Source organism: Cibotium barometz, chromosome 43, assembly GCF_041138505.1.
Source record: "Cibotium barometz isolate CiBa-2024 chromosome 43, ASM4113850v1, whole genome shotgun sequence".
NCBI classification, from domain to species: domain Eukaryota; kingdom Viridiplantae; phylum Streptophyta; class Polypodiopsida; order Cyatheales; family Cibotiaceae; genus Cibotium; species Cibotium barometz.
Window position 1 is genome coordinate 21,513,666 of NC_141088.1, and position 27,724 is coordinate 21,541,389.

Consider the following 27,724-nt stretch of genomic DNA (forward strand, 5'->3'; position numbering starts at 1 on the left):
ATTTAATGAACCCAAGAAAAAGATTTTGGTGCCTTATTTATGGGCTCTTTTACATTTGTCTTTTAAATTTGTGTTGTTTTCTTACATGACCTATAGAGGTGCAGTGTGCATCTCCACCTCGCAAATTCAGCTCTCTCAAGAAAAACCGCGGTCCAAAAACATAGAAAATGCGCACTACTGCAGTGTGGTGTTCTCTCAGCTCCTTTCCCGCATCCAAGGTTTGGTCTTAATTAAGTAACGCATTTGATTAATGGATGATTAATATGTTTTTATGTGCGATTGAACATGTGATCAATGCGGGATTACAGCTCCGAGTTCACTGCCAGTTAGTATTTTTAGCTAATCAGAGCACTTTTGGTTTTACAGGATCCGAATTACGGAGGCGAATTAAAAGTGATTAAGGGAAGGGGTTATTTGGCGGGAAATGTAGCGGACAAATTTGGGTTTCCACAAAATTACCTTCTTCGCAAAAATCAGATGTGTAGTAACGGCAAGGTAACATTTGAAACCTTAGTAAATTAGGTGAAATCCTCATTAATCATGTACAAATTAGGGAGACCTGGCATCAAATCTTCAACGCTAATTAGGTCCAGCCGGCACTTGAATCGCTCTTAGCATCTGCAAATCAGGGCGCCCCTTGGCATCAAATGCTGATTACATGGTTTCAAGTCAGGGCAGCAAATGCTTGTCGATGGTCCTGGCATTAAATGGGGCCTATCTGGGATCAAATGACAATTGGATGATGGGGGCTGATTCAGATGGTTTTTATTATGTGCAAAATGAGGGCTACCTGGGATCAAATGACAAGTGAATGATTCTTCTTATGGTGCAAATTGAGATCAAATGCTAATTTAATTGTCTTTACTATGTGCATATGCATCGTATTATGTGCAAAACATGGTGGTCACTTGGCATTAAATGTTGTTTTGATGGTTCTTATCATGTGCAAAAATAGGATCACGAGGCATCAAATGCTAATTGGATGGTTTACTATTATGTGCAAACTATTGTTGGCATTAACTATTACTATCTGAATGGATTCTACTATGTGCAACCATGGCTACTGGCATTAATTAATTTACCTTATTTAGGGCCACTTGGAATCAAATGCTGATTTGTATGGTGGTATCGTGTGCAAATAATAGCCATATGGCATCAAATGCCAATTGAATGCTTCTTACTATGTGCAACCTAGGGCCACCTGGCATCAAAGGCTGACTGTAAATGGTTCCTACCATGTGCTTATTAAGGCATCTGTCATCAATGCTAATTGGAAGGGTTCTTATGATGCGCAACCCGGGGCCAACAGCGGCCAGAAATTGCTAACTGAAGGGCTCTTATTTTCTGCAAACTAGGGTCACCTAGTATGCTAATTTAATGGATCCTGGTCTGTGCAAACTAGGGCCACCTTGGCTTCAAAATCTTGTTGAATGGCTCTTCTTATGTGCATATTAGAGCTACTTGGCATCAAGCTGCAATTTAAATGGGTCCAATAATGGCGTTTTACCCTAGTTGAGCGCATGTGCAGATTAGGGCGAGCTGTCATAACATATTAATTGAATGGATCCCACTATGTGCAAATAAGGGCCTTTTGACATCACATAAACTTGAATAGATGGCTTCTATTATATGCCACCTGGCATCAAATTTGAGTTGAATGGCTCTTTTCACCTGCAAACCAGGGCGACTTGGCATTGAATGCTTACTGAAGGGTCTTGTTTTGTTTTCTGGTTTCAGGAACACTTGTTTTCTTATAAAAAAGCTGATCCTCTTGTAGCAAATGTTACCACTTTTAGCAAAGGGGACCTCCTTGACAGTGGTGTTTCCATGGATAACCAACTGTTGGGTGTGTTTGATGTGGACCCTGACCTGGTGGCCCATGCAGATCACCTGAACTACAGATACCAGCAGTACTTGATGCACAAACAAAACATCGAAAAGTACGAAGGCGGTCTCGAGAAATTCTCTTCAGGTGATTAAAAATTCTTTGTAATATAGAGAGAGAAAAAGCAAAAAAGAGAAAATAGCTCTCACTTGTGTGTGTATGGTGGACGGAGAGAGAGAGAGAGAGAGAGAGAGAGAGAGAGAGAGAGAGAGAAAGATATATTAAGCGTCTACTAAAGACCCAATGGGCCTATGAGACCAAAGTGATACAATAATGTCCATGGCATATCTCATCATGGAATGGAAAATAAAACAGAAAGAAAACATAAACATAGCTACAGGGGTGATACAAAACTGTCCATGGAAACTCATCATGGAATACTAAAAACATAGAAACATGAGAGTTATATTAAACGTCTTCAAAAGACCCAATGGGTCTATGAGACATTGATACGATAGTGTCCATGTAATCTCATCATGGTACAAAAGAAAACAAAGACTAGAGGTATGATCTGGGAATGTCAAATCTGAGCCATATGATACAAAATGGGACCAGCATCATTATACAACCTATGGAGCTAACCCCCCAGTAGTAGGAGGGGGCCATCAAGGATATCAAGCATGGGGATAACATGTAGAAGGCTCTGTAGATCCGCTGGGTGTGGGAAGGTGGCTCTGTGCCTCTCCAAGATCTCCTCAAGTTGGGGCTGATATCTGTGTGCTGGCAAGGTCGAGGGAGTCTAGGATGTCGGGCTCGTTGTAGGGCCGTGGCCCGATCTAGAGTCACACCAAAGTGGGGTTTGGCGGGAGGAGGTCAGGCACTCTAGAATGTGTGGCTCGATGAGGCTGTGGGTATGTCATCCATGGCTGGTGTGGCATCCTGTCATGGTCGGAAGAACTGAGTGATGGTCGCCTAGGGCCGGGGTCTCGACTCCCTAATCAGTGAGTCTCTATGGTGATAAAGCTCTAGTAGGATGAGGCCTAGCCACCAACCCCTCTCTGAAGAGACAGTGGAACCTCCCTTGAATCTCATAATATATGGTGCACTTGCATTTGTAGTGCTCCTCTAACTCGACCTCCCATTTGCATATAGTGCATATCCTCTCCTCACGAGATATCTTCATGGATCTCCTTGTCTCTATCCTCCTCAGGCGGTGTGATGACACCCGCAACTGGCCCATTGCAATCCGCATGGCATGTGACGTGTATATGTCAAGGTATCTGGCCCTCAGTATGAAACCATCCTTTGTAAGCCTCACGAAATTATCCATGTAGTACTGCCATTTGTGTGAGAGTGGATCATGTGTTGTAATCCAGGTATCCTGTATGTATAGCCCCAATAAATCATATCTGATCACCTGGTTCCTGTCATACTAAGACAGCCTGATGAATGGGGAGTCTGGTTCATACTGGAGTGGGGGAAGGTGATCCATCTTGAGTCCCTGCCTCATGAACCAGGTGCATTAGGGTGAGCCTCGGGAGTCTCCATGGGGCCATGGCACTGATCTTGTGAATGTATGTGACTATCTGGAAAAGTGCCTCTACTATACCATGGATGCTGCAGCAAACTGTGCCAGGATGATATCATGTGGGACTGATGGTGCCTCCCGTGTTGCATGCCCACTCATCCACATAGAAGCTGTCCAAGTGGGCTTGTTAAGGAGAGGTTCTTCTTTGTTTGGCTTGGGTAATAAGGGGTTATACCTTCCTTTAATAGACGTACAGGCCATCTTGAGAAGTTCATCCCTTCTTTCGACTAACATTGAGCCTCTAGTGCTGTTGGTTTCTTACTCCACATCAAGCCTAATCTGGACAAGTGGTTCCGGTATATCCTGAATCATGATATATACTGGATCATACTCTAGAGATAATGGACCACTTTTCTTTTCTAGTTCTATTTCAGGTTTGAGTGGCTCTACTACCTTTTTCATGGGTTTTTTTGGGGTCTTGGTTTTCTTTTTCTTCCCCTTTTTAGATTTACTACTCCAAGGAGAGGCTGTCTCTCCTCCTTGTTTTGAGATTGCACTCAGGTAATCACATTCAAGGGAGTTTCCATGTCCTCTTTCAAAGAAGAAAGGGAAACGTCGTTTCGTACATGTAGGGGTGCCGTTTCAGCCGTTTCCATAACTATGGTTTCCACACCTGGGAGCTCCGCACTGCCAGTGGGCTTTTGTAAAAGTCTTCTCCACAGTGGTGGAAGTGGAAAACTCCACCCAGAATGTATCCATTGCCAAGAAATTGGATATCCATGGGATTGCTGGTAATAGATGCCTGGAGAAGATCTCGGACGTGGCCACGAGCTTCTAAACGAAGCCACTGAAGAGGACAAGAGCTTGAGTTCCGCTGCTGAGAAAAGACAGTTGAGGCCGGGAATGATGGAGCGGCTGCCACGGAGTCCTGCAGGTGGGAGTCAAAGGGGAACTCTCAACTAGAAAAAGGCATTCCATTGCATTTCCTTCTTAGTAGGGCTGCTGATTATTGGAAAGTTACATAATAATTTTATAAAAGCAGGGCTATTAATGTCTGGGGCCCATGTAAGTGGGTGTGCACATAACTGTGTGAGGAGCCATAAATGTGAGTTCTAGATCCAGTCTAGCCCTGTAGTTAGGCATACCTGTTTTACTATCAGGAATTCGGGCCTTTATAATCTTTTTGTTTTCAGCTGATCTTTGATTCAACGTGTGCAGGGTATTTAAAATATGGTTTCATTAGAGAAGGGAATTACATTGTGTACAGTGAATGGGCACCTGCAGCACAGTAAGCGCTCAAAAAATCACCTGTTTGGACAGTCACCTTTATAAGCTTCCAATGAATCTGTCATACATAAATTTAAACTTTTCCATTGGCGTATTAGAGTGGGGGTAAATGAATCTCTTTCTGTACAGGTCAGCAGAACTTGTTGGTGACTTCAATAATTGGGATGGCTCACAGTAGAGTCACCAGCTCGATGTGCCATGGACCATAGTTGGTCAATGGCATCTTTGATCTAGAGGTCATGCAGAAGATTAGAGAAACCAATCGTGTGGTTGTGGAAGGTGTGGTCCATTGTGGGGACATCCCAGTCTGTCTTTGGCGCTACACATAGCAGGAGGAGAACACCATAGCTCCAATATCAGTGGGATTAGGGTGGGAGTGGTGGAGGACCACGCAGATGGTGAGAGGCACCCCCACCTCCTTGAGAGGTAAGAGGACCACAGACAGATGCGCCACCACCTCCTTGAGAGAGCTGGAGTCAAAGAGGAGGCAGTGCGAGAAGAGGTGCCCTCAGATTTGGAGGGGGGGTGGGGGGTGGGTGGGTAGATGAAACGTGGGTTCGGAGCTGTAGGAGGGCGAGCCTTGCATGTGAGAAAGGCGGCCAAGGCAGCTGAAGGAGGGGGGCGTGGCTGAGGCGAAGCTGGGGAAGGGGATGACGAGATTTTGGTGAAGCTCAAGGTGGAGACGGAGGGACGAAGTGGGAAGGGGGGGGGGGTGTTGAGGTTGCGAAGAGGCTAGGGAGCAGGTACTTGGTCCTGGGGCCATTTGTGGGGGTGGAAGAGGTGGGAGGAGGGGTGTGGTGAACAAGAGGGTGGGCTGCTGGGGGGTGGGGTGGGTGACTGTGGGGTCCACCGAGGGCTCACCTGGAGTGGGGTCCATAGAATCCTCAGGCATGCCTGGCTCAGGATCTGGTGACAAGTGCTCAGAACAGTTCGCCAACTGTGCCCGTGGGAGCGGAGCCTTCTGAGACTGGTTGCACTCTGCGGCGGCAGGGGACCTGCCACGTGTTCTCGTCGGGCGGGCTGCTGCTGCTGCTGGCGAGGTTGATGGGAATTCCCCCTGAGGCTGCGTCTGGTGTGACAGCGATTGCGAGAGGGGGAGGACGAGGAGTGGGGGAGGGGTTGCTGCTGGTTTGCGGAGGAGGCCCCTCGCCAGTGCGATGACGGGGTAGGGTTCGCATGAAATGCCCTGTTTGTGGGCAAAAGAAAGAGTGTCCTGGTAGGCCCGAGAACTCAAGCCACTGCTGTCAAGTGTGTTGGGGGAGATACTCCGGTGAAGCAAGAAGTACCCGAATGGAGGAATGGAGGGGATTGTGTGTGTTTAGGGGGGGGAGGGAGTCCCAACATCAAGTGTTGGGAGGAGCACGTGGTACTCTTTGGGAAGGCCAGGGAAGTAGACTGCCATCACTGGGAAGCCAGTTGCCTCCTCCAAGGGGTCTAACTCCGAGGAAACTGTGTTTCCACTATAAGTTATGGAAAACGGGGAAACAGAAACAGAATCGGTAAGGGAAATGGAAACAGAAATTTCAGGGGCCTAGAACAGGGAGATGCCATGTCAGCAAGGGAGATGTAAAATAAGGAGGAGGAAGCAAAAGAAGGGGCAGAGGGAAACACATTTATATGTAAGAAATCAGGAGAGTACATGATTGGAGATTGGGGAAAAAGAGATTGGTCAGGAGAAGGAACAATAAAGAAGCTTATATTGCCCTGAAACTGGGGGTTTTGGAGGGGCCGTTCCTTGCCGTTTTCCCAATGGAAACGTGTTTCGGGTTGCAAGCAAAGGGGAAACATCGTTTCGTACATGTAGGGGTGCCGTTTCAGCCGTTTCCCATAACTATGGTTTCCACACCTGGGAGCTCCGCACTGCCAGCGGGCTTTTGTAAAAGTCTTCTTGCAGTGGTGGAAGTGGAAAACTCCACCCAGAATGTATCCATTGCCAAGAAATTGGATATCCATGGGATCGCCGGTAATAGATGCCTGGAGAAGATCTCAGACGTGGCCACGAGCTTCTAAACGAAGCCACTGAAGAGGACAAGAGGTTGAGTTCCGCTGCTGAGAAAAGACAGTTGAGGCCGGGGATGATGGAGCAGCTGCCACGGAGTCCTGCAGGTGGGAGTCAAAGGGGAACTCTCAACTAGAAAAAGGCATTCCATTGCATTTCCTTCTAAGTAGGGCTGCTGATTATTGGAAAGTTACATAATAATTTTATAAAAGCAGGGCTATTAATGTCTGGGGCCCATGTAAGTGAGTGGGTGTGCACATAACTGTGTGAGGAGCCATAAATGTGAGTTCTAGATCCAGTCTAGCCCTGTAGTTAGGCATACCTGTTTTACTATCAGGTTTATAATCTTTTTGTTTTCAGCTGATCTTTGATTCAACGTGTGTGCAGGGTATTTAAAATATGGTTTCATTAGAGAAGGGAATTACATCGTGTACAGTGAATGGGCACCTGCAGCACAGTAAGCGCTCAAAAAATCACCTGTTTGGACAGTCACCTTTATAAGCTTCCAATGCATCTGTCATACATAAATTTAAACTTTTCCATTGGCGTATTAGAGTGGGGGTAAATGAATCTCTTTCTGTACAGGTCAGCAGAACTTGTTGGTGACTTCAACAATTGGGATGGCTCACAGCATAAGATGGAAAAGAACCAATTTGGTGTTTGGACCTTGAGAATCCCAGACATAAATGGAAAGCCAGCCATTCCCCATCGGTCCAAGGTGAAGATCCGCCTTCAACGTGGAGACGGGACTTGGGATGATAGAATACCCGCATGGATCAAATGGGCCACTGCCGATCCAGGCCGATTTGGAGCAACATATGATGGCATATATTGGGATCCTCCTGCTGCTGAAAAGTATGGAAATTTTACCGGTACTTGTGGCTTTTGCACTAACTGAATTTGTTTCTGAGCCTTTTAAGAAACATGATTACATTTGGACTCTTTGTCATCATCAACAGATATGAGTTCAAGCACCCTCAACCCCCAAAGCCTCTGACACCCCGGATATATGAAGCTCATGTGGGCATGAGTTCTGCTGAGCCTTGCGTATCGTCATACATCAAGTTTGCTGATGAGGTTCTGCCTCGGGTCAAGTCAAATAACTACAACACTGTGCAGCTAATGGCAGTCATGGAGCACTCTTACTATGCATCGTTTGGCTATCACGTCACTAATTTCTTTGCTGTCAGTAGCCGTTCGGGGACACCCGAGGATCTGAAATACCTTATTGACAAAGCACATTCCTTAGGTCTCAGGGTGCTCATCGATATCGTGCACAGTCATACTAGCAACAATGTCACAGATGGTCTCAACGGTTATGATTTTGGGCAAACCACTGAAGCCTCGTATTTCCACACGGGTGACCGCGGGTACCATAAGCTATGGGATAGCCGGTTATTCAACTATGGAAATTGGGAAGTGCAGCGGTTTTTGCTATCCAACTTGCGTTGGTGGCTTGATGAGTTCAAGTTTGATGGGTTCCGATTTGATGGAGTCACATCTATGCTTTATCATCATCATGGGATAAACATGTCATTCACAGGCAACTATTCCGAGTATTTCGGCTTCAGTACTGATGTGGAGGCAGTGGTGTATATGATGCTTGCCAATGACCTCATACATAGCCTTTCTCCTGATGCCACAGTGATTGCAGAGGATGTTTCTGGGATGCCAACACTTTGCAGGTCAGTGGGTGAAGGTGGTGTAGGGTTTGACTATCGCCTAGCCATGGGGATCCCGGACAAATGGATCCAATATTTGAAGGATGTTCCAGATGAACAGTGGAAAATGGGGGAGATCTGTCATGCACTATTGAATCGAAGATACACAGAAAAATGTGTGGCATATGCTGAAAGCCATGACCAGGTAGTGTGGCGTACTCTTTTTGTTTTTGTTTTTTTTTTCCTGGGAAAAAGATCCTTCTATTAGTTACCAAAAAACAGCCAAAATGCCCAAGTACAAATCTGTCCCCAAAGGGAAACACTAGTCAAGATGATCAAAGGGAGGATGCACTTCTCCTCCGGCTGGCCGCTCTAGGAGGAGAAGGCTATCTCATACAATGGGGGGGGGGGGGGGGGGGGGATAACCACACAGGTGGTCTGTAATGCCAAGTGAGCTCGCCACCTCTATCTGTAAGAAAGGGATCGTGGCACCAGATCCTGAGGAAGGCCTCCCGACGTCTGCTGGCGGGGTGAGGGTGCCTTCTATGGCTTTGCTGCATCGAGCTCTCCATGTATGCCACGTGGCCATACTACTGCGAATTTCCCATCCGTGGCAAGATCTTGGGGTCCATCGACCAGTAGGCGGAGCTGGAATTGGCATAGTGGAAATATGAAGGTGAGAGACTTGAAGGGCTAGTCCCCCACCTTCCCCCTCGTACGGCATGATGTGGCCTTAGTGGCCCAAGCAAATTAGCAATAGGGCCCCATGTGACAATACGGGTGGGAGCCCGATCCATAGTGAAAATGTGCAGGATCCTTTGCCAGACCTGTTGGGCCTTTGGGCAATCCAAAAGACAGTGACGTTATGTCTCCTTGGGATCGCCACACCTCTGGCATAATGCTAGTTTGCCCCCAATAGCCAACCAAGTGCCAACTGCTAAGCTCTTATGTACCAATTGCCACATGAAAACATCTTCTAGAAGTGAGAAAATACGGTGGGAGGCCTTGGGACTGCCAATGTGTTGCTCCTGTTGGAGTGCCCTCCACCTCTGACATTTGAATCCTGCGGCTGAGCCACGTGCCCGCATCTCTGTGAAATTCCATCTTGTGCTCTAACGCCAAGGGCCTCCCAAGGTCGGAGTGCGGGTGGAGATCCTAGCTAGGATGAAGTCCTTCCAAGGCTCATCGCCTGCTGAAAGCAGACCACGAACAATCAACTTGCCCAACAGGGCACAGCTCTGAATGGAGGGGTTGATGATGCAGCCCATAGAAAGTTCTAGATCAAACGCTAGGCCTGACCAATACATGCCCGGGAGAAAAACAAGCAGGAGGTAATGTACCACATGGTGGCGAGAAGAATTTGGTTCACCATCACTACTCGGTCAGCTAGGGAAAGCCTAGCCGAACTCAAGTATAAAACAGCTTCTTTTGAATGCTCAGAAGAACGGGGGTGAGTTGCTGCTCTAGGGAGATGTCAATGCCAACTTGGCATCCCAGATAGCGAACTGGCGTTCCCCTCGGGACCCACTAAAAAGCCTCAACTGGATGCCAAGTCGAGGCAGGCGATAAGCCAACCCAAAATCCACACGATTGTGCCATTTGATCTGTGCTCCGGATGCACAACATCGTCCCCCTCCAGAATGCCCCAATCTACTCTGTCATAGGCTTTCTCGAAATCGAGAAGGAGCACGATTAGATCTTGCTGCCGCATCCTAGCTGATGTAGTGGCCTCCCAGAAGGTGAAGATATTGTCTAGAAAACTCCGATCTTGAATGAAATCTATCTATGTACCATGAATCAAGTTGGGGAGAAAGGGTTGCAATCTCCGGCTAATGGCCTTGGCCAGAATTTTGTAGGCAGTCCCTAGGAGGGTGATGGGTCTCCACTACCGGATCTCCAATTTGTCACCACCCTTCTTGGGAATCAAATGAATGAAACCCTTTGATAGCCTCGTGGCATGGCTCCTGTAACCATTATCTCATTAAAGGCAGCCCTGAGGTCACCTTCCATGAGATCCCAATGTCACAGAAATAAAGAGGTTGGACGACGGTCCTCTCCCGGGCATTTACCTATTGATAGTGCCGTCATAGCCTTTGCCAACTCCTCAGCTGTGAAGGGGTTGAGGAGGAAAGTCCTAAGAGAGTAAGGGACCATCTGTAAACGGAAGGGGCAACTAAACACAGAAAATCTAATCAATCAGGCAATCTGAAAATACACATATGCATGGCAGATAAAACGAGATGACAAATCTGCACAGTACACCACACTAGGGGCCAGAAGATGGGCTGACCCCCCCCCCCCTCCCCCCCCCTCCCCCCCTTTGTGGTTAGATTACCAAAAAGGAGTCTGCTTACAACTTATGTGGGTGCCCAGGGTTCACCACTGGCTGCACCTGTTTCTTCCAATACAATATGAAAACAAGAATACATCACATAATCTGAATTTGCTGACAATTCTCAGCACAAGTGAGCATTCCCGGCATCAAGCACATGCAGGACAACTATGGACAGCCCATAGCACTCCCACATCAGCCCGGGACAACTCAACATCTTCATCTTCTTTCTGTCTGGCTCATAGGGTAAGTCGACCAGTCCTCAAAGGCTGTTTTCAGCAGTCAACCAGCGCTCAGTAGCCACAGAAGAAAGATACCAGCAGTCGTGCACAAACTTGCAAACCTCCGGTCGGAAGGAAAAACTGTCTAGAAGCCCACAACCAGCTCTTCCTCCCTGTTTTTAACCTCTGTCCAGCCTCTATTCCAGCTGTAAATCAGCTGCCCAGCAGTGGAGAACATGCAGCAAGAGTCGGCCAGCTTTTCCCATGCATCTGGTGAACTTCAGTCTCGCGATGGCTACACCAGCCATACATGTATGCCATGTCAGGCTACACCAGCCATACATGTATGTCATGTCAGGCTCCACATGCCACACATGAACAGTAGAAAAATAGAAGCTGTAAGGAATTTTGTGACACCATCTCTCTCGTGTATTGCCACACCTGCTGCCGCGCATCCATCACCTATGCGGAAATGGGGGCACCAATGAGAAGAGTGCTGAAGAAATCTGTGGCGATAGCTCTTACATGCTGGGGGTCTGAAACAACGGATCCATCTGGGCCTTGCAATGTGCGGATACCCTCTCTTTGTCTATGTGGGCCTGCAATCTCGAAGAAATCTCAAGAGACTTTGTTTCCTGCCTGCGTCCAAAAAGAGGCTCTGGTGTGATATCTATACTCCACCCTCCGCTATGAGCTCCGTACGAGCGGCATCCAACTGACTCTCAATCCACCGGCTATCTAATGCGACAAGACCATTGTGAATACTCCTCTCCTACTCTCAGAAGCCAGCCAATCTACTCTGTGCTGCCTCCTGTAAAAGATTTCTAATCTCGCCAAAAGGCCTGCAGCTAGGGCTCCTGCAGCTAGGGCTCCTGCAGCTGCGCCTACGTGAAAATCCATCCTCTCCTAAATGCCCTCTATCCTATTGCAGATCTTTGGGTCTTGAATGAGGCTATCTGGAATCTGAGTAGTAGTAGATTTGTCTTGCCTCCAGGGGCCATCCAGGGAGAGAATAACCGGGGCATGGTGAGAGAGAGAGAGAGAGAGAGAGAGAGAGAGAGAGAGAGAGAGAGAGAGAGAGAGTAACACGACACAAATGCGGATGGGAGCCATCGTCTCCTCAAACATGCCATCTCCATCAACTGGGAGGCATTGGAAAAAACTATAGTCGATTGGTTGTCCCAACACCTTGGGGGGCCACTGGCGACTTTGGAGGGAGAGCTCGGACCGGAGAGGTAGCAATGGTCATCTCTATTGGCTCCGAAAAATGGTGAATCAATTGGTGGACAGAGCTGGCCAGTTGTCATCGCTTTGGATCTGGCGTAGTTGGAGGGCGGTGGTAGTGCTCTGGAGGGAGGGGGGGAGGAGGAGGATTTGGAATAGCCGGAGCAGAGGTGGTGGGAGGGGGGAGAGTTGAGGTAGAATGTTGGGGGGGGGGGGGGGGGGGGGGGGGGGGGCGCAAGGGGGGGGTTTCGTGAGGGACTTGTGGAGGCCCATCACCATCAGGGGATTGTTGAGATAAATGATCAAAACGGTTTTTTGACAAAACTGTATCCCCTTGGATCCTGCCAGCCTGTCGTGCCTATCTAAGCCGCTCGGCTCTTGACATCGGTTGGAGTTCCTGCGTCAAGCCAGCGGTCTACCACTCTCCTACACCGGCCTCAGCTGGGGCCTCGTGCTCTGGTACTGTCAGAATACGCAGCGGAGATGATGACCAGATCTGGGACACGAGCAAAAACGCATGCAGAAAAATACAGCACAAGAGAGAGAGAGATGTAGGCGTGTAACTCTGCTCTGATATACACAAGAAGATTCCGGTATGATACACAATGGAATGGGGGGCTGGGGGCCTATTTATATGGCCCCATAGACCAGTCGGCCTGTGCTACAGGCAGCCGACTGGTCCTGAATCTCCACGACCAGTAAAACAGCCAGTCGGCCAGCTACAGTGAGTCGGCCAGAACAGATTCAGTCGGCCAGCATAAATGCCCCCCCTGTCACCATACGGAGGCCACCCAAGCCATAGAAAAAATGGGAAAAATAGGGGAAAAATGCGGGGAGTAAGGAAAAATGATAAAACACCTGATAAGGGCGGGCACACCCACAACAAAGGCCCTGGTGTATAAAACTGGACAGGAGATGACTTCTAACACCCCCTCTCAGCTCCTGGCTGTGAAACCAACCACAGGGAGCTGGGGTGCCGCCTGAGCAAATCCTGAGATAGCGACTTCGTGAAGAGGTCCACAGTACTGTCCTCCGTCGAACAGAACTCTAGCAAGATGTCATCAGCAACGATCTGTTCACGAACAAAGTGCCTCTCGATGACCATGGGTTCCTTCAGTGGAAGCCCAAACCTGCTATGCAACCTCTGCATCCTCACCACCTCACAAACAGCATCACAAACAGCCCGGTACTCTGCCTCTGTTCTCGACAAGGCAAAAGATGACTGTCTCTTACTGCTCCAAAAACCTGCTCCTGGGCCTGAAGTAGATCTCCTCGTGTCCGAATCTCCTCCCCAAACCGAGTCACTCCAACCGTGGAGTCGGACTCCATCCAACAATCCCCCTCCTGTGTACAAGAGTCCCTGATCCTTTGCATGCCGCAGAAACCACCGGAAACGCAATCCTGCCTCCCAAAGAGTCATCCGCAACCATGAGCTCAACTGCCTCATCAGGAAGCTCCCGTCCAATCTGGTGTCCATCAACCAGATCCATGAACCATACAGCTTCTGAGTCAAAGAGACATCAAACTGCTCACAAGGATCACCACCTGTTACGGTGCACAAACAAGTCCTGGAAACCTGTCAACCACCCCCTCTGAATCCGGAACCACAAAGCCTGGAGAAACCACCTCCTTCTGCAAGTAAGCATCTGCCACCGGCCTGGCTTTCCGAAAGGTCCCCGTGGAAAGAACATCCTCATCTACTGGAGGTTCTATGTCCCGAACACTACGAGACATCAGAGCATAAGTGACCTGTTCAGTTTCCTCTGACTCACGAACACAAGAACTACCAACATCAGTACTGGAAAGTTCCTGCCAACTGCTGCCATCCACTAGCAAGCTATCCACCATCTAGTCCTGGAAAGCCCGCACCTGCAGCGTATCCACACTTGAGTGGCCATTACCAGACTGCCACTCATCACAAACCTGAGGACCTGGGAGAGAGAGTGCTGAAAGCCTGTAAACTCCATTCTCCACTCCGCCTTCCCAAACCACTTGGCCTGTTGCTTTGTCCCGGAGAGCAACAAAATGCTCATCAAACTCCACCCGTACGCCAGTCTTGCAAACCTGATGCACTTACAACAGATGAAAACCAAGTGCCGGAACATACAACACCTGGGAGAAATGCTTCCCCCCTCTGCCCCATCGGGAACTATCTCCATCCTGCCCTCACTGTGAACTGGGATAGTGGATGTATCCCCAGTAAGTATGTGACCAGAAAGCCTATAGAGATCCTGTAAACCGGAACGGGAAGGAGTCATGTGCCTGGAAGCACCACTATCGAGAATCCACTCCCGAGTATCCGTTGCGGAGAGTCCAATCTCCTCCCTGCCTGAAGAAAATAAAACATCGGTGTCCATCACCTCCAGGTGCACAAAAGCCGGAGTTTTCATGATTGCTACTGAGGAATCTTCACCCTTCTCGGTCTTCCGCTTGGGACACTGCCTCCAATAGTGGCCTTTCTCGCCACAATCATTACAGGTCCTCTTTGCCTTCAGTTTCTCGCGGTCAGCGTCGGCCTTCTTCTCAGAAGACTTCTCCGATGAAGCCTTCCCTTTGCCCGAGTTACGGCCTTTCGACCGTTGGCCAGTTAAGGCCTCCGAACCTCCACCCTGAGGAGGGTTCGTGAATCGTTCCTCCTGGTCCAGGGCCATGGGCACAAGCTCTAATCAACGATGAGTAAAATGCTGAGTACGAAGAGGGCAAGTGTTGTTGGGGTAAAGGCATTATGCCCACCCTTGTAGTGTGTACAAGCCCATAAGTTTTATAGTACATAGTACACTTAGTACTTTTAATGTATTAAGTGCACTGTGTGTACTAGTGCAAATATACATGTGTGATAGGGGAGTCACACACTCATATAGTATGAGTTGACTTATCCCCACATGTCTCTCTCTCTCTCTCTCTCTCTCTCTCTCTCTCCTTCTCTCTGTGTATGTCTCCCACATGAAACGCCAATTCTCTCCATTCAACTGGTATCAGAGCTTTGGCTACAGGAGATCCCTGTGGTAGAGAGTGGTAGGGTTTCTACATTGAAGAGCACTGGTTTTAGGGTTACGAATTTGACTGCTGTGCTGACTGCGACAAGCTGGCTAGGGTTTGTTAGGGTTTGTGCAGTGTGCAGCGACTGTGTGTCCCTGCGTTGAACCAGTCGTCGCAGGCAGGTGGGCGGAAAGAGAAGGCGGCGAGGGCAGCCATTTCTCCTTCAGCAGAGCGGCGGGGTCTTCAACATCATCGTCTCGCTGGAGCCGCTGGATAAACACGTGGCGTGTCTGGTGCTCGTAAGCGTGTCGCTGGCAGCAAAGTACCCGTTCGCGGGTCTGACGGTGGCGTGGGAGTCAAAGATGGTGGTGGTGCCATCACTGGCGAGCGGCGCTCAGCCCACTTTGAGGCTTACGTGGCAAAGGCCACATTTCCTTCCATTCGTCGTGCTGTGCTGTGCGCCTTCTATACCTACCAGCTGCCGTTACCTGCCGACTAGATCGTGGCCACCGCAAGGCGTAGTAACGCACACCACAACGGGCCAGGCTGGGCGAGCACAACCCGCCACCATCTGTGTGCAGCCCGCCAGCTTCGGTGAGAGCAGGTGCCTTCGACAGTGCCTCTATTGTGCCTTCCTGCAGGAGCTCAGCTCCTTCGAGCTTCCTCTTCACAAGACCAAGGTCGTCATCGATGCCAATCGAGCAGGAAACCTTCAAAGAGCTGCAAGTACTGCGCCACCACTGCCTGTGAACTCGGCTACACGAGTCAGCAAATTCGACACCCCCTTTCTGCAACATAAATCAAAAATTGCCTGAGGTATTTGCTTCAATTTTGGAATTTGCATGTCCAATCATCAATTGAGCAGGTACAATCATCAATTGAGCAGGTACAAGTCCAAATCGCTCAGATTTTGAGCAAAATTGGCAACAATTAGGTGACATTGGTCACATTCCGCGTCAATTTGCAGGAAATTGGATGTCAAAATTTGGGGCTTTTGATGTAATTGTGCCATTGGGCATTCATACATGCTGTATGATGTGAGCAATCTCACATTGGGGGCAAAATAGCAGGAAATTGGAGTGCAAATCAAAGGGCTTTTGTGCCAATTGGGTTGATTTGCATGCAGGCACTGGCATTTGATGCTTTGGGCAATGTGTTGATGCCTGTCAAGCACTCAATGTGCCTGTAAATCAAGGGGCTTTTATGTATTGGATGTATATGTGGCCAGGGGGAAGCATTGTGAATACTCTGGATGCCTTCATGTGCGTTAATGTACCATGTATGATCAGAAATTGATCTTGAATCAAGGGACTTTTCAAGATTCTGTGCTTGTTGAGCTTGGCAAAGCAGCAGGGAAGACTTTTATGCCTTGAACCCTCAGTAATCCACTTGCAGTCAAGGGGCTTTTGCCTAATTTCTGTCCGGGACTGTTGTATGCAGTGGTGGGGACTGTTAAGGTCTGATTTTCACTCATTTGGACAGCCAGGAGAGCATTTATTGCTACTGTACTTGCTGGTACAGATTTGGTACAACTTTGTACAAGTTTTGGCATGGCTGTACATTGATTTGAGTGAGGAAAAGGCATATTTTCAGCTGCTGTACTTGCCGGTACAGATTTGGTACATCATTGGTGAGCACTTAGTACTGGTGTACAGTGTTTTGGAAGGGGAACAGAGCACATCTAAGGTGCTGTCATAAATCTGCAGCAACCAGATTTTGGTGATTTTATCACATTCAGTGGGAGGAAAGTTGCATTCTTGCTTCCGCAGTGGGAGATAAACTTTGGGAGAACAACTGTAAGCACTTTGTGTGCTTTGGTGCAGTGTTTGCACATCTTGCAGGGAGTCAGGCATTGACTGTATCAAAGGTTGCATATTGCTATGGCAACCACAGGTGAGAGCTCTTCATTGCTTCACATCAAGAAGCTTGAAGGCTCACATAATTATGATATTTGGCAAATCCAGTGCTATAATGTGTTGCTCCAGAAGAAGCAGCACAAGCCCATCAAAGAAAGGGGTGTAATGCCCGCTTCTCTTACTGCTGAAGAATGGGTGGATGAGCTGGCAAGATCCACCATCATGTTGTCTGTGTCAGACACTTTACTTTTAGCATTCGTGAAGAGAAGACAGCTTGGGGAATGTGGCAAAGATTGCAGGACTTGTATGCCCAGCAAAGTGCCTCATGCAAAGTGTATTGGTTGAAGAAACTCATAGGTCTTCAAATGAAGGAAGGGGCGTCTATGTGACAGCCCATCTAAATGAGTTTAATGGTGTTGTCAGCCAGGTCATCAATCAAAAGTTGGCAATGGACGATGAGTTCAAAGCCACCTTTCTCTTATGCACTTTGCCAGAGAGTTGGGACACATTCAGGACAGCCACTAGCAATTCAAATGCTATGCTGTCATATGCAGATGTGGAGGGTGCTCTCCTTCAAGAGGAGATGAACAGGAAGAACAACTCTGTTGGAAAGTCCAATGCAATGAATGCACGTGGGAGATCCCAGCAAAGGGGTAAAAGCCAAGAACGGGGAAGGAGCAAGTCTCGCTTCAAAAAGGACTTGGAATGCCATTATTGTGGCAAGAAGGGACATATCAAAAAGCAATGCTACAAATGGAAGAATGATCAAAAGGAAAAGGGCAAAGGAAAAGACAAAGACAAAGATGAAGCCAAAGATGCAAAGCCAAAGGGCAAAAGTGGAGTCAAGATTGAAGAAGTCAATGTGTCACATGCAGTTGATAGTGAGGATGAAGTCTTATTCACGTCTTCACTTGATGCCCATTCACTCCTTGCAGGAGATGGTCATGGTATGCACTCATGGATCATTGATTCAGGTGCCTCCTTTCATGTCACAGGTTGCAGAGACTTGTTTGTCAGGTATACTGCTGGCAATGAAGGAGTAGTTTATTTGGGTGACAACCATGCATGCCAGATTCTTGGCAGAGGTGATGTGAGGCTTGTGTTTTCAGATGGTTCACAGCTTATGCTCCATGATATCAGGCATGTGCCTGAGATCAAGAAGAACCTGCTTTCTACTGGACAGCTTGATGATGCTGATTATGTTACCACATTTGGTCGTGGAAAGTGGAAGATTAGTAAGGGCTCATTGGTTGTTGCCAGAGGCTCTAAGGTGGACACTCTTTACTTCATGCATGCTAATGTTTGTTACCATGCTAATGTAAATGCAACCGAGCTGCCGGAAATCTCTATGTGGCATAGCCGGTTGGGACACATGAGTGTCAAAGGAATGGAGCAATTGTCTCGTTTAGGTTACTTGCCTTCTCTAAAGTTCTCAAGTTTTCAGTTTTGTGAGCATTGTATATATGGCAGGCAACTCCAGTGCCCCCACAAGAAAGCTCTTGGACAGAAAGATGCTCAGTTAGAGCTTGTGCATACAGATGTATGTGAGATGCCTCAGCTTTCTTTGGGAGGGGCAAAATATTGTGTGTCTTTTATTGATGATGCCACACGCAAGGTGTGTGTTTATCCTCTTCGTTTGAAGAGTGATACATTCTCAGTGTTTGAGAAGTTTGTTGCTCATGTTGAGAATCAAACTGGCAAAATACTGAAGGCTTTGCGTTCCGACAATGGTGGAGAGTATATGTCCAAACAGTTTCAGGACTTTTGTGATGCTAAAGGCATCAAGAGAGAGCTCTCTTCTCCTTATGATCCTCCACAAAACGGGACAGCAGAGAGGATGAATAGGACCATTCAGGAGAAGGTCTGTTCTATGTTGTCACATGCTGCGTTACCTCATGGTTTTTGGGCTGAAGCTGTTATGACAGCCGTTCATCTTATAAACAGGTCACCTAACACGAGGCTTGGTGGGAAAGTGCCAGAGGAAGTATGGACAGGGAAGCCTCCGTCCTACAAGCACTTGAGAGTGTTTGGTTGCGTTGCGTACGTGCACATACGCAGGGAAATGCGCACCAAACTTGATCCTAAGTCTCACAAATGCATATTCCTAGGATATGGTGACAGAGGTGAAATGGGGTATAGACTTTGGGATCCAGTGAATAGAAAGATTATACGCAGCAATGATGTCATTTTTGATGAAACATGCATGTATAAGGAGCCTGCAAGGCAACAGGAGCCTGGCAGAGTCATCTTTGATGATGATGGACATCATGAACAACAACCAAGGGCTGTAAATCAGCCATTACAGCATCAAAACCAGCCCTTAAATGGTGTTGAAAATGGTCCAAATGGACAGCTAGAGATGGTTGAAGATATCCCTATGGATATTCCACAGTTAGAGGAGATACCGGGCATGATCTTTCAGCCTTATGGCATGGAACAGGAGCCACCAATAGGTGATATGCAGGCTGGACAGCAACCTGCAAATGATGATCATTGGGTACGGAGGTCCGCAAGACCCTCAGACCCCCTGACAGGTTTGTTCCAGGGGTTGACTACTTGATGCTTACTGACTGTGGGGAGCCCTCTTGTTATAAGGAGGCTTTACGGAGGGCAGACAAGGCTCTTTGGGAGCGTGCTATGAAGTCAGAGATGGATTCTCTGCACAAAAATGGAACATGGAAGTTGGTGCATTTGCCTACTGGCAAGAAGGTTTTGCCATGCAAGTGGGTTTACAGGCTCAAAGTTGCACCTGATGCAAAGCCAAGATACAAAGCCAGGTTAGTGGCTAAGGGCTTCAAGCAGGAATATGGTGTGGACTTTGATGAGATCTTCTCTCCAGTGGTCAAAATGACCACACTTAGAGCTGTATTAGCTTTGGTTGCTCATGATGATCTGGATTTGATTCAGATGGATGTGAAGACTGCTTTTCTTCACGGTGATCTCCATGAGGAGATATATATGCAACAGCCAGAGGGTTATGCAGTGAATGGAAAGGAGAAGCTTGTATGCAAGCTGAAAAAGAGTCTTTATGGGCTCAAACAGACACCAAGGGAATGGTATCATAAATTTGATACATTTATGAAATCCCAGGATTTCAGGAGAAGTGATATAGATCACTGCTTATACACCAAGAAAGCTTTGGATGGCAGTCTATTGATCCTCATCTTGTATGGTGATGATATGTTGATTGCCGGGAAATCTCGTAAGGAGATGGATGCCTTGAAGAAGAGGCTGCATCAGACCTTTGATATGAAGGATTTGGGTGATGCAAATCACATTTTGGGTATGCGGATACTTCGGGACAGAAATCAGCATGTGTTGTATTTGTCTCAGAAGGAATACATTGGCAAAGTTTTGCAGAGGTTCAATATGGATGGGGGGAAGAAGACTAGTACTCCTTTGCCTCCATATGTGAAACTCAGTGCTATGACAGCCCACAGTCGGATAGTGACAGGGCTGATATGGCCAAGATTCCGTATGCTTCAGCTTGTGGCAGTCTCATGTATGCCATGGTTGCTACTAGGCCGGACATTGCATTTGCAGTGGGAGTGGTTTCTAGATACATGGCCAAACCTGGCTGGGAAGCAGTGAAAGGTGTCATGAGATACCTGAAGGGCACATAGGATATGTGCATTTGCTTTGGCAAACAGGATGCATTAGTGCATGGTTACACGGATTCGGATTATGCCGGTCATCCAGATAACCGGAAGTCTACTACCGGTTATGTGTTTACATTCACAGGAGGTGCTGTGTCATGGATATCCAGGATGCAGAAGTGTACTGCCTTATCTACTACAGAGGCCGAGTATATTGCAGCCACAGAGGCTTGCAAGGAGGCATTATGGCTATCTCGGTTAGTGGTTGATTTGGGTTATACAGGGGATATTCCATTGTTGCATTGTGACAGTCAGAGTGCCATCCAGTTAGCAAAGAACCCTGTCTTTCATGCAAAGACGAAGCATGTGGATGTGAAGTATCACTTCATCAGAGAGGTGATAGAGAACAAGCAAATTCAGCTTGTCAAGATTCATACGGATGACAACCCGGCTGATCTGTTGACAAAGAGTTTGCCTCCAGAGCGGTTTGCTCATTGCAGACACTTGATGGGCATCGGATGAGGCCAGTTTCAGCCTTGATATGGCCTTGTATATTATCATGTACATGCTGATTTTTCTTTTCCTTCATTTAAGGGCACTTTGCCTTTAAGTGGGAGGTTGTTGGGGTAAAGGCATTATGCCCACCCTTGTAGTGTGTACAAGCCCATAAGTTTTATAGTACATAGTACACTTAGTACTTTTAATGTACTAAGTGCACTATGTGTACTAGTGCAAATATACATGTGTGATAGGGGAGTCACACACTCATATAGTATGAGTTGACTTATCCCCACATGTCTCTCTCTCTCTCTCTCCTTCTCTCTGTGTATGTCTCCCACATGAAACCCTAATTCTCTCCATTCAAGTGTGACAGCAACGTTATGGCCATGTCCTCTGACAATATCTCCTTCCCAGCCTGAAGAACTTCCTGCTGAAGAGCCTGCAGCTTGTTAATATGCTCCTGCATCGTCGACGACTTTGCAGGGTTCATAACCCGCATCTGTACTTCCAAGGAAATCCTCTTCATGGGCGATACCCTGTTGTAAAGTGAGGCCAAATGCTGCCATATACCTCTGGCCAACGTCATATGCTTTACATGATTGATTACCTATGGTGTGCAATTGAGAAAGATAAACGAACGGACCCTGGCGTTGACACGATCCCACATGTGTGTCTGAGCCTCCTGGTCCTTTCGGGTCAACGGTAACTCCCTTCCTCAACTTCCGGCCGTGGAACCCCAACAATGACGAAATCAGCGAGGTCGTAAGACTCCAGGACAGATTCCATCATAACCTTCCATATGCCGTAGTTGCTCCCGTCCAACTGACGGTCCATCGGGAACGTGGGGAGTGTCGGGATCTTCACATGTCTCTCGGCCATCTCATACAGATCTGCCATTGCGAGGATGTACTCTGAAAAGGGTGGCTGGGTGGGAACAAAGAAGAACTAAAACCTGCAAGTGGCTGTCCAGCAAATCAGCCCGCCTTCCTCTTGCTTCTCCTCTTCCCGAACAGTCCAAAACAGTCCACCAATCAGCCACAAAACAGTCCCCCTCTTGCTCACACAAATCCCAAGAACTATCTAGAGCCTAGGGCTCTGATACCATGTCAGAATACGCAGTGGAGATGATGACCAGATTTGGGACACAAGAGCAAAAACGCATGCAGAAAAATACAGCACAAGAGAGAGAGAGATCTAGGCGTGTAACTCTGCTCTGATGTACACAAGAAGATCCCGGTATGATACACAATGGAATGGGGGGCTGGGGGCCTATTTATATGGCCCCATAGACCAGTCGGCCTGTGCTACAGGCAGCCGACTGGTCCTGAATCTCCACGACCAGTAAAACAGCCAGTCGGCCAGCTACAGTGAGTCGGCCAGAACAGATTCAGTCGGCCAGCATAAATGCCCCCCTGTCACCATACGGAGGCCACCCAAGCCATAGAAAAAATGGGAAAAATAGGGGAAAAATGCGGGGAGTGAGGAAAAATGATAAAACACCTGATAAGGGCGGGCACACCCACAACAAAGGCCTTGGTGTATAAAACTGGACAGGAGATGACTTCTAACAATGGTAGCCTGTGTCCCACCCACCTCCCCGAGGAGGGTTTGAAGTGGGGCCAGTGTGGGGGGGGGGGACAACTGGAGGCGGCCCCCTGGACTGCTGGCAAGGGCAGACTCTAGCGAGGTGTCCCATCTGGCGACAGATGGAGCATTGGCCTGGGAGGCCAGAGTATTCCACTCTCTGAAGAATCGGGTCCCCCCGTATAGGGGGATTCCATTACCCTCCCGATAGCACCACCAATCACCAGGAGGAGAGGAAGGTATTCCTTCCTGAGGCTTGGAAATCAAACTATCACGGGAAAGCTTGAGACGCATGCTAAAGGATCGGATGTTGGGTCGAAGTTGTGTTGCCACCTTGCACAAAGAAGGCCTGGGCTGTACGCAGTACGACGGGGCTCAGCTGCATGACTCTATCTGAAGCATAGTCACAGGAAATGGCCGTTTCAGTCCCTAGAAATGCGTTTCTCCGTTTCAGGACCCCATCCGTTTCCACGGCCGTTTCTCGTTTTCGAAGTGGTATTGTCACAGGAAACGGCCGTTTCCACCCCTATAAACTCGTTTTCCCATTTCCATTCCTCAAACATTTCCGTTCTCGTTTCTCATTTTTGGTGACTATGATCCGAAGCTGCAGGCAAGTCGAAGTCAACTTGGTGATAGCCACTCCCAAGAGGATGAATATATGTGATCTTTCTAGGCGCGTAGACAAGGCTTGCCTGTAGAAGATCCCTGAACTGTCTGCATGCCGGGCGGTTACCCACAATCTTGCATATCAAGGTGGAGGCCTCTAAAGAGGCAACTATTAAAGCGAGAAGCTGGAGGTCTTCTTCGTAAAAAGAGAGGCAAGGGACGGCAGCCTCAGTAGCCCTAAGAGCCGTAACCACCAGACTAGGGAGAGGGGGGCGGGGGGGGGGGGGGTGGGGGGGTGCGCGGGCAGGAGCACTGAAGGAGAGGGGCTGAAAAGGCTGCGTTAGGGAGCTGGGCGGGCACGGACAGGAGGAGGAGGCAGCGCTGGGGAAGGCGAGGTGGCGGACAGGAGGGCAAGACGGCGCGAGAAGGAAGAGAGGGGACAGAACAGGGCACCACAGGGGGAGGCGAAGGGCTGGGCAGAGGCGGGGCTCAGGCAGGCACCACTGCAGGTGGAGGGGGAGCATGCGGGCGGAGCAGGTGGGAGAAGGGAGGGGGAGCTGCGCACAGGCGCAATGGGGCAGAGGCGAAGTTGGGGGGGGGGGGTGCAGAGGCGATGGTGAATGGTAGGGAGGGGTGCTAGGTGCATATTGGGGGGAGAGCTCCAATTTTCAAGCTGTGGAAACTTGAAAGATACCGGGTCTGTGTGGCGTACTCTTAATATGGCTTAATATCTACCCCGGGTATTTTTTGTGCTCATGTTCTCTCCTTGTGCAGTCACTGGTTGGAGACAAGACCTTTGCTTTTCTGCTGATGGACAAGGAGATGTACACGGGAATGTCAACTTTGCAACCGATATCACCAGTTGTTGATCGGGGTATTGCTCTTCACAAGGTATTTATACTAAAATTTGTATGATCGGTTCCTCACTTTTCAATGAGTTGTTTTTGAAATCTCAAATGACTTGGAGGAGCAACCACTAGCCCAAGTGAAAAGAACCTGGACTGTGACGGGCAAAACCCATATACGGCAGGGGTGTGTTTGTGTGTGCGCATGTGTGTGTGTATGTGTGTTTTTTGGGGTTTCCACAGTATGACAAAGAAAGTAAAGCCTGCAAACATGTACAGATGCAAGTGTGCATGAATGCATGCAGGCATACACTATAAGGGTGTTTCACTCGTGTAATGCGTATGCAAACTTTTGTGTATGCGGTAATGAAGGGTCTAAAATTGCTCCTGGGTGGGATATAGGCTCCATACTTTTTGTATATACATGGGTATTTCTCAAGTGGTCATGCACACAGGTGGTGTCATTTAAAAAAAGCTACATCTCAATCTTTTAAGAGCTTTCTGTGTTCTCTCATTCAAGAAGACGCTGAACAAACTTTTTAGGGATTTTACAGCTTCTGCAAGTTTTTATGCTGTAGATGGTCCACCATGGCTTTAGAAGGGGAAGGATACTTAAATTTCACAGCTGCTTCAATTTTGTATGTTGTAGATGATATACTTTTTAACCATGGCTTTAGGAGGGGAAGGATACTTAAATTTCACTTCTTCTTCAATTTTGTATGCTGTAGATGATACACTTTTTAACAATGGCTCTAGGAGGGGAAGGATACTTAAATTTCATGGGAAATGAGGTAAGGTATTTTTAAACCTCCGAGGCAACCTTTTCTCCAAAACCTGGTTTTGTCAGCTGTCTTAACATCTCCAAATTTCTGAAATGATTAATTACACTTGTGACCCTGCTACTCTGTTGCAATTTAAGTTCGGGCACCCAGATTGGATCGACTTCCCCCGAGAAGGCAACAACTGGAGCTACGAAAAATGTAGAAGGCATTGGGACTTGCTAGAAGTGGATCACCTCCGGTACAAGGTGACTTGTTTATATACTTGCAGTAAAGCCATACATACATACAAACAAACAAATGTATGTACACACATACGTATACTTACCACAAATGCACACATATGTACGTACTTCGTGCATACATACATGCATACATACCAGGAAGGGACGTCTTAGAGGACCAAAAACATCTTATTCATCATGTTGCCTGATTGTCTCTTAGTAAGTACCAAAACTCTGTTAAGCTGACAAGACTTTGTTCTCTTTTTGGCGTGTTTAGCATATATGAATAATACATATCACCCATTGACTTATTTATTGTCTGCAAATATTATAGTTCATGAACAATTTCGACAGAGCCATGAATGGGCTTGATGAGACCTTCCATTTTTTAGCATCCACAAACCAGATGGTCTCATGCACAAGTGACGAAGAAAAGGTAAATTTGTGTGTCAGGGATTTGCTTGGTGAGTGATTTTGCATAACTTTTACTTGCTCAGCAGTTGTATAGTATTTCATGTGGCATGATGTAGAGAGGTGTCTTTGCAGGTCATTGTCTTTGAAAAAGGTGGTTTGGTGTATATTTTCAATTTCCATCCTCATAACACATACTCCGGGTAAGTGACCACCCAGGACTTTGAACAAGCAACTATTGCTTTTTGTATAAAAGGCTATCCAGTTTGGGTCTAGAGAATACTCTTTCAATTCGTTTTGCAATACTTGGATATTTTATGACCAAAATTAATACTATAAGTACTGTTTATAGGTACAAGGTTGGCTGCGACTTGCCTGGAAAGTACCGTGTTGCTCTAGATAGCGATGCTCTGGAGTTTGGTGGTTATGGCCGAGTATTAACCCTATCATTATACTTTTTCTATTTTCTGTTTCTCCTTTCTTGAAATGTGTGGGCTGTAAGGGATTGGGGTGTTTTTGTGTTGTTGGGGGCGGGGGGAGAGGGTATAGGGTGTTGGTTATATGGGTAAGTTTCTTGTTGAATGGGTTGTATAGAGCTGTACTAAGGATACCGTATAGAAGGCCTTAGGGCTGGTCCTTTCATGCAAAGGATTCACCCTTTGGGTTACCTTTCTTGGTTGGTGTCTCTTCTAGAGGTCCCTCCAGAATTGTTGTGCGTGGAAGCATGAGCTGCACCATTTACATTTACCAAAATGTTTCCTTTTTCTTTGAGGTTTCAGAGATCTTGAACGTTTTATCTTGAGTGAAGGCACCTTGCCTTGTGTGGTTGATCTAAGAAATTGGCTGGATCTATACTCGTGAATATTCCTGCACCTGTGCTCCTCTGCATCTGGCCATCCTCTCTACATGTAGGCTGTGCCTGAAAGGCCGTCTTACTAAATTGTAGGTCCATGCTGGCTTAGATCTCCATCAAGCCAAGCACCAGAATTCAACCTAGTCAAGCTCTGTGGTTGTTCCTTTCTAATTATCTACTTTGAGGTAGTGTAAGGTGCAGATTCATCCCTTGCATTAGGGTGGTAATTGCTGAAGGGCAAGGTACCATGATCACAGCAATCTTGCCTCTTTAGAGCCAAGGAGGAGAAAGTCCAAATTATAAACAATCTCGTGTCTAAGTGGTTGCCTCTTAGATCTGATGCTGTTGTCCAGGATGTTGCAACTGAAAAAGTGTTGATCTAGCCTAAGAGCGTGTAATCAAGCCCACCATCAAGTCATCGTCACTTGCACTTTATCCCTTAACAGATCAAGAAAACTCCTCAATAATGAAGGGAACTGCAGAAACCACCTTAGTGTTTGTGTCTACAAGTGTATGAGCTGAGACATGCTCTGTGACTTGTTCATGCTTCCTTGTGCATGCTAGTGTGAGCACAAGCAAAGTAAGGGGCTAGGCAATGATCGTTTATGGACCCCCTATGTGTGTTTAGCACGTATACGGACTGTGTAATGCGAGTTAGGATTCTTGGCTAGATGTAGAAGGCACAGAGAAGTGTGGAAAGGAGAAGCTGGAGCAGATGGGCTAGGAGACCGTTTGAGGGCCCTTTCAATCTTCTTTACTAAAGATTAATGGAAGCTTAACATTACAGGTGTATAATCTAGTAAAGTTTTTGCTGCTTTCTAGGTTGGTCATGACATTGATCATTTCACGAACCCCGAAGGGGAACCAGGAAAGCCAGAGATGAATTTCAATAACCGTCCCAACTCCTTCAAGGTTTTATCACCAGCACGCAGCTGCCAAGTAAGCATGCCTTGTGATCTCAGTTGATGACGGTTGTGTTATCTTAGAGGATTCTCATGTAACTTGCCTTTTTGTTTTCACAGGTTTATTTCAAAGTCAAAGAAGACTTGCTCTCCAATAATAGTGAGCCGGTAACGTCAATACTTACAAGCTGAGCTTTGGGAACTGCCAGGATTTTTTTGCTATCTTCTGCTACTTACGGTTTTGGAACTTTGGATGACAAAGAATGAGCCATGGGGCTTCACTTCTAAAAATCCCCATGTCACCTGCATGCAGATGGTAGTGGACATTAGGTCTATTTTATATGTTTTTTGTGAGTATATATATGTCATCTTGTTCTGTAAGTATATATGCATCTATGAATATATATGTCATCTTGTTCTGTAAGTATACATGCATTTATGATGAATATTTAACACCATTACTCTTAAGTCAACTACATTAGAAGCTAATAAGGAATACACCTCTTATAAA

General features: G+C 47.3%; 1 protein-coding gene across 5 annotated transcripts; it reads left to right on the forward strand.

Moving 5' to 3' along the window:
* LOC147613686 (1,4-alpha-glucan-branching enzyme, chloroplastic/amyloplastic-like) lies at window positions 1-27,724 on the forward strand. 5 transcript variants are annotated; one of them, XM_086781646.1, is made up of 15 exons: window positions 5-218; window positions 367-495; window positions 1,738-1,972; window positions 7,027-7,096; window positions 7,225-7,494; window positions 7,599-8,505; window positions 23,974-24,090; window positions 24,623-24,682; window positions 24,773-24,835; window positions 24,964-25,071; window positions 25,382-25,483; window positions 25,594-25,661; window positions 25,811-25,892; window positions 27,134-27,250; window positions 27,334-27,724. In XM_086781646.1, exons 1-15 carry the CDS (start codon window positions 168-170, stop codon window positions 27,403-27,405), a joined length of 2,451 nt encoding a protein of 816 aa, XP_086637772.1. In that variant the 5' UTR covers window positions 5-167; the 3' UTR covers window positions 27,406-27,724. The 5 variants fall into 5 exon arrangements, with proteins under 5 accessions (XP_086637773.1, XP_086637772.1, XP_086637776.1 ...); XM_086781647.1 differs by lacking the exon at window positions 24,623-24,682 and having other exon boundaries at window positions 1-218; XM_086781650.1 differs by lacking the exons at window positions 25,594-25,661; window positions 25,811-25,892; window positions 27,134-27,250; window positions 27,334-27,724 and adding an exon at window positions 25,207-25,266.

Bases quoted from the DNA above. Each gene is read 5' to 3' on its own strand.
- LOC147613686 (XM_086781646.1), top strand. From the start codon at position 168: ATGCGCACTACTGCAGTGTGGTGTTCTCTCAGCTCCTTTCCCGCATCC. The intron at 219-366 runs GTTTGGTCTTAA...TTGGTTTTACAG, and splicing joins GCTCCTTTCCCGCATCCAAG to GATCCGAATTACGGAGGCGA. The intron at 24,091-24,622 runs GTATTTATACTA...TTTATGCTGTAG, and splicing joins GGGGTATTGCTCTTCACAAG to ATGGTCCACCATGGCTTTAG.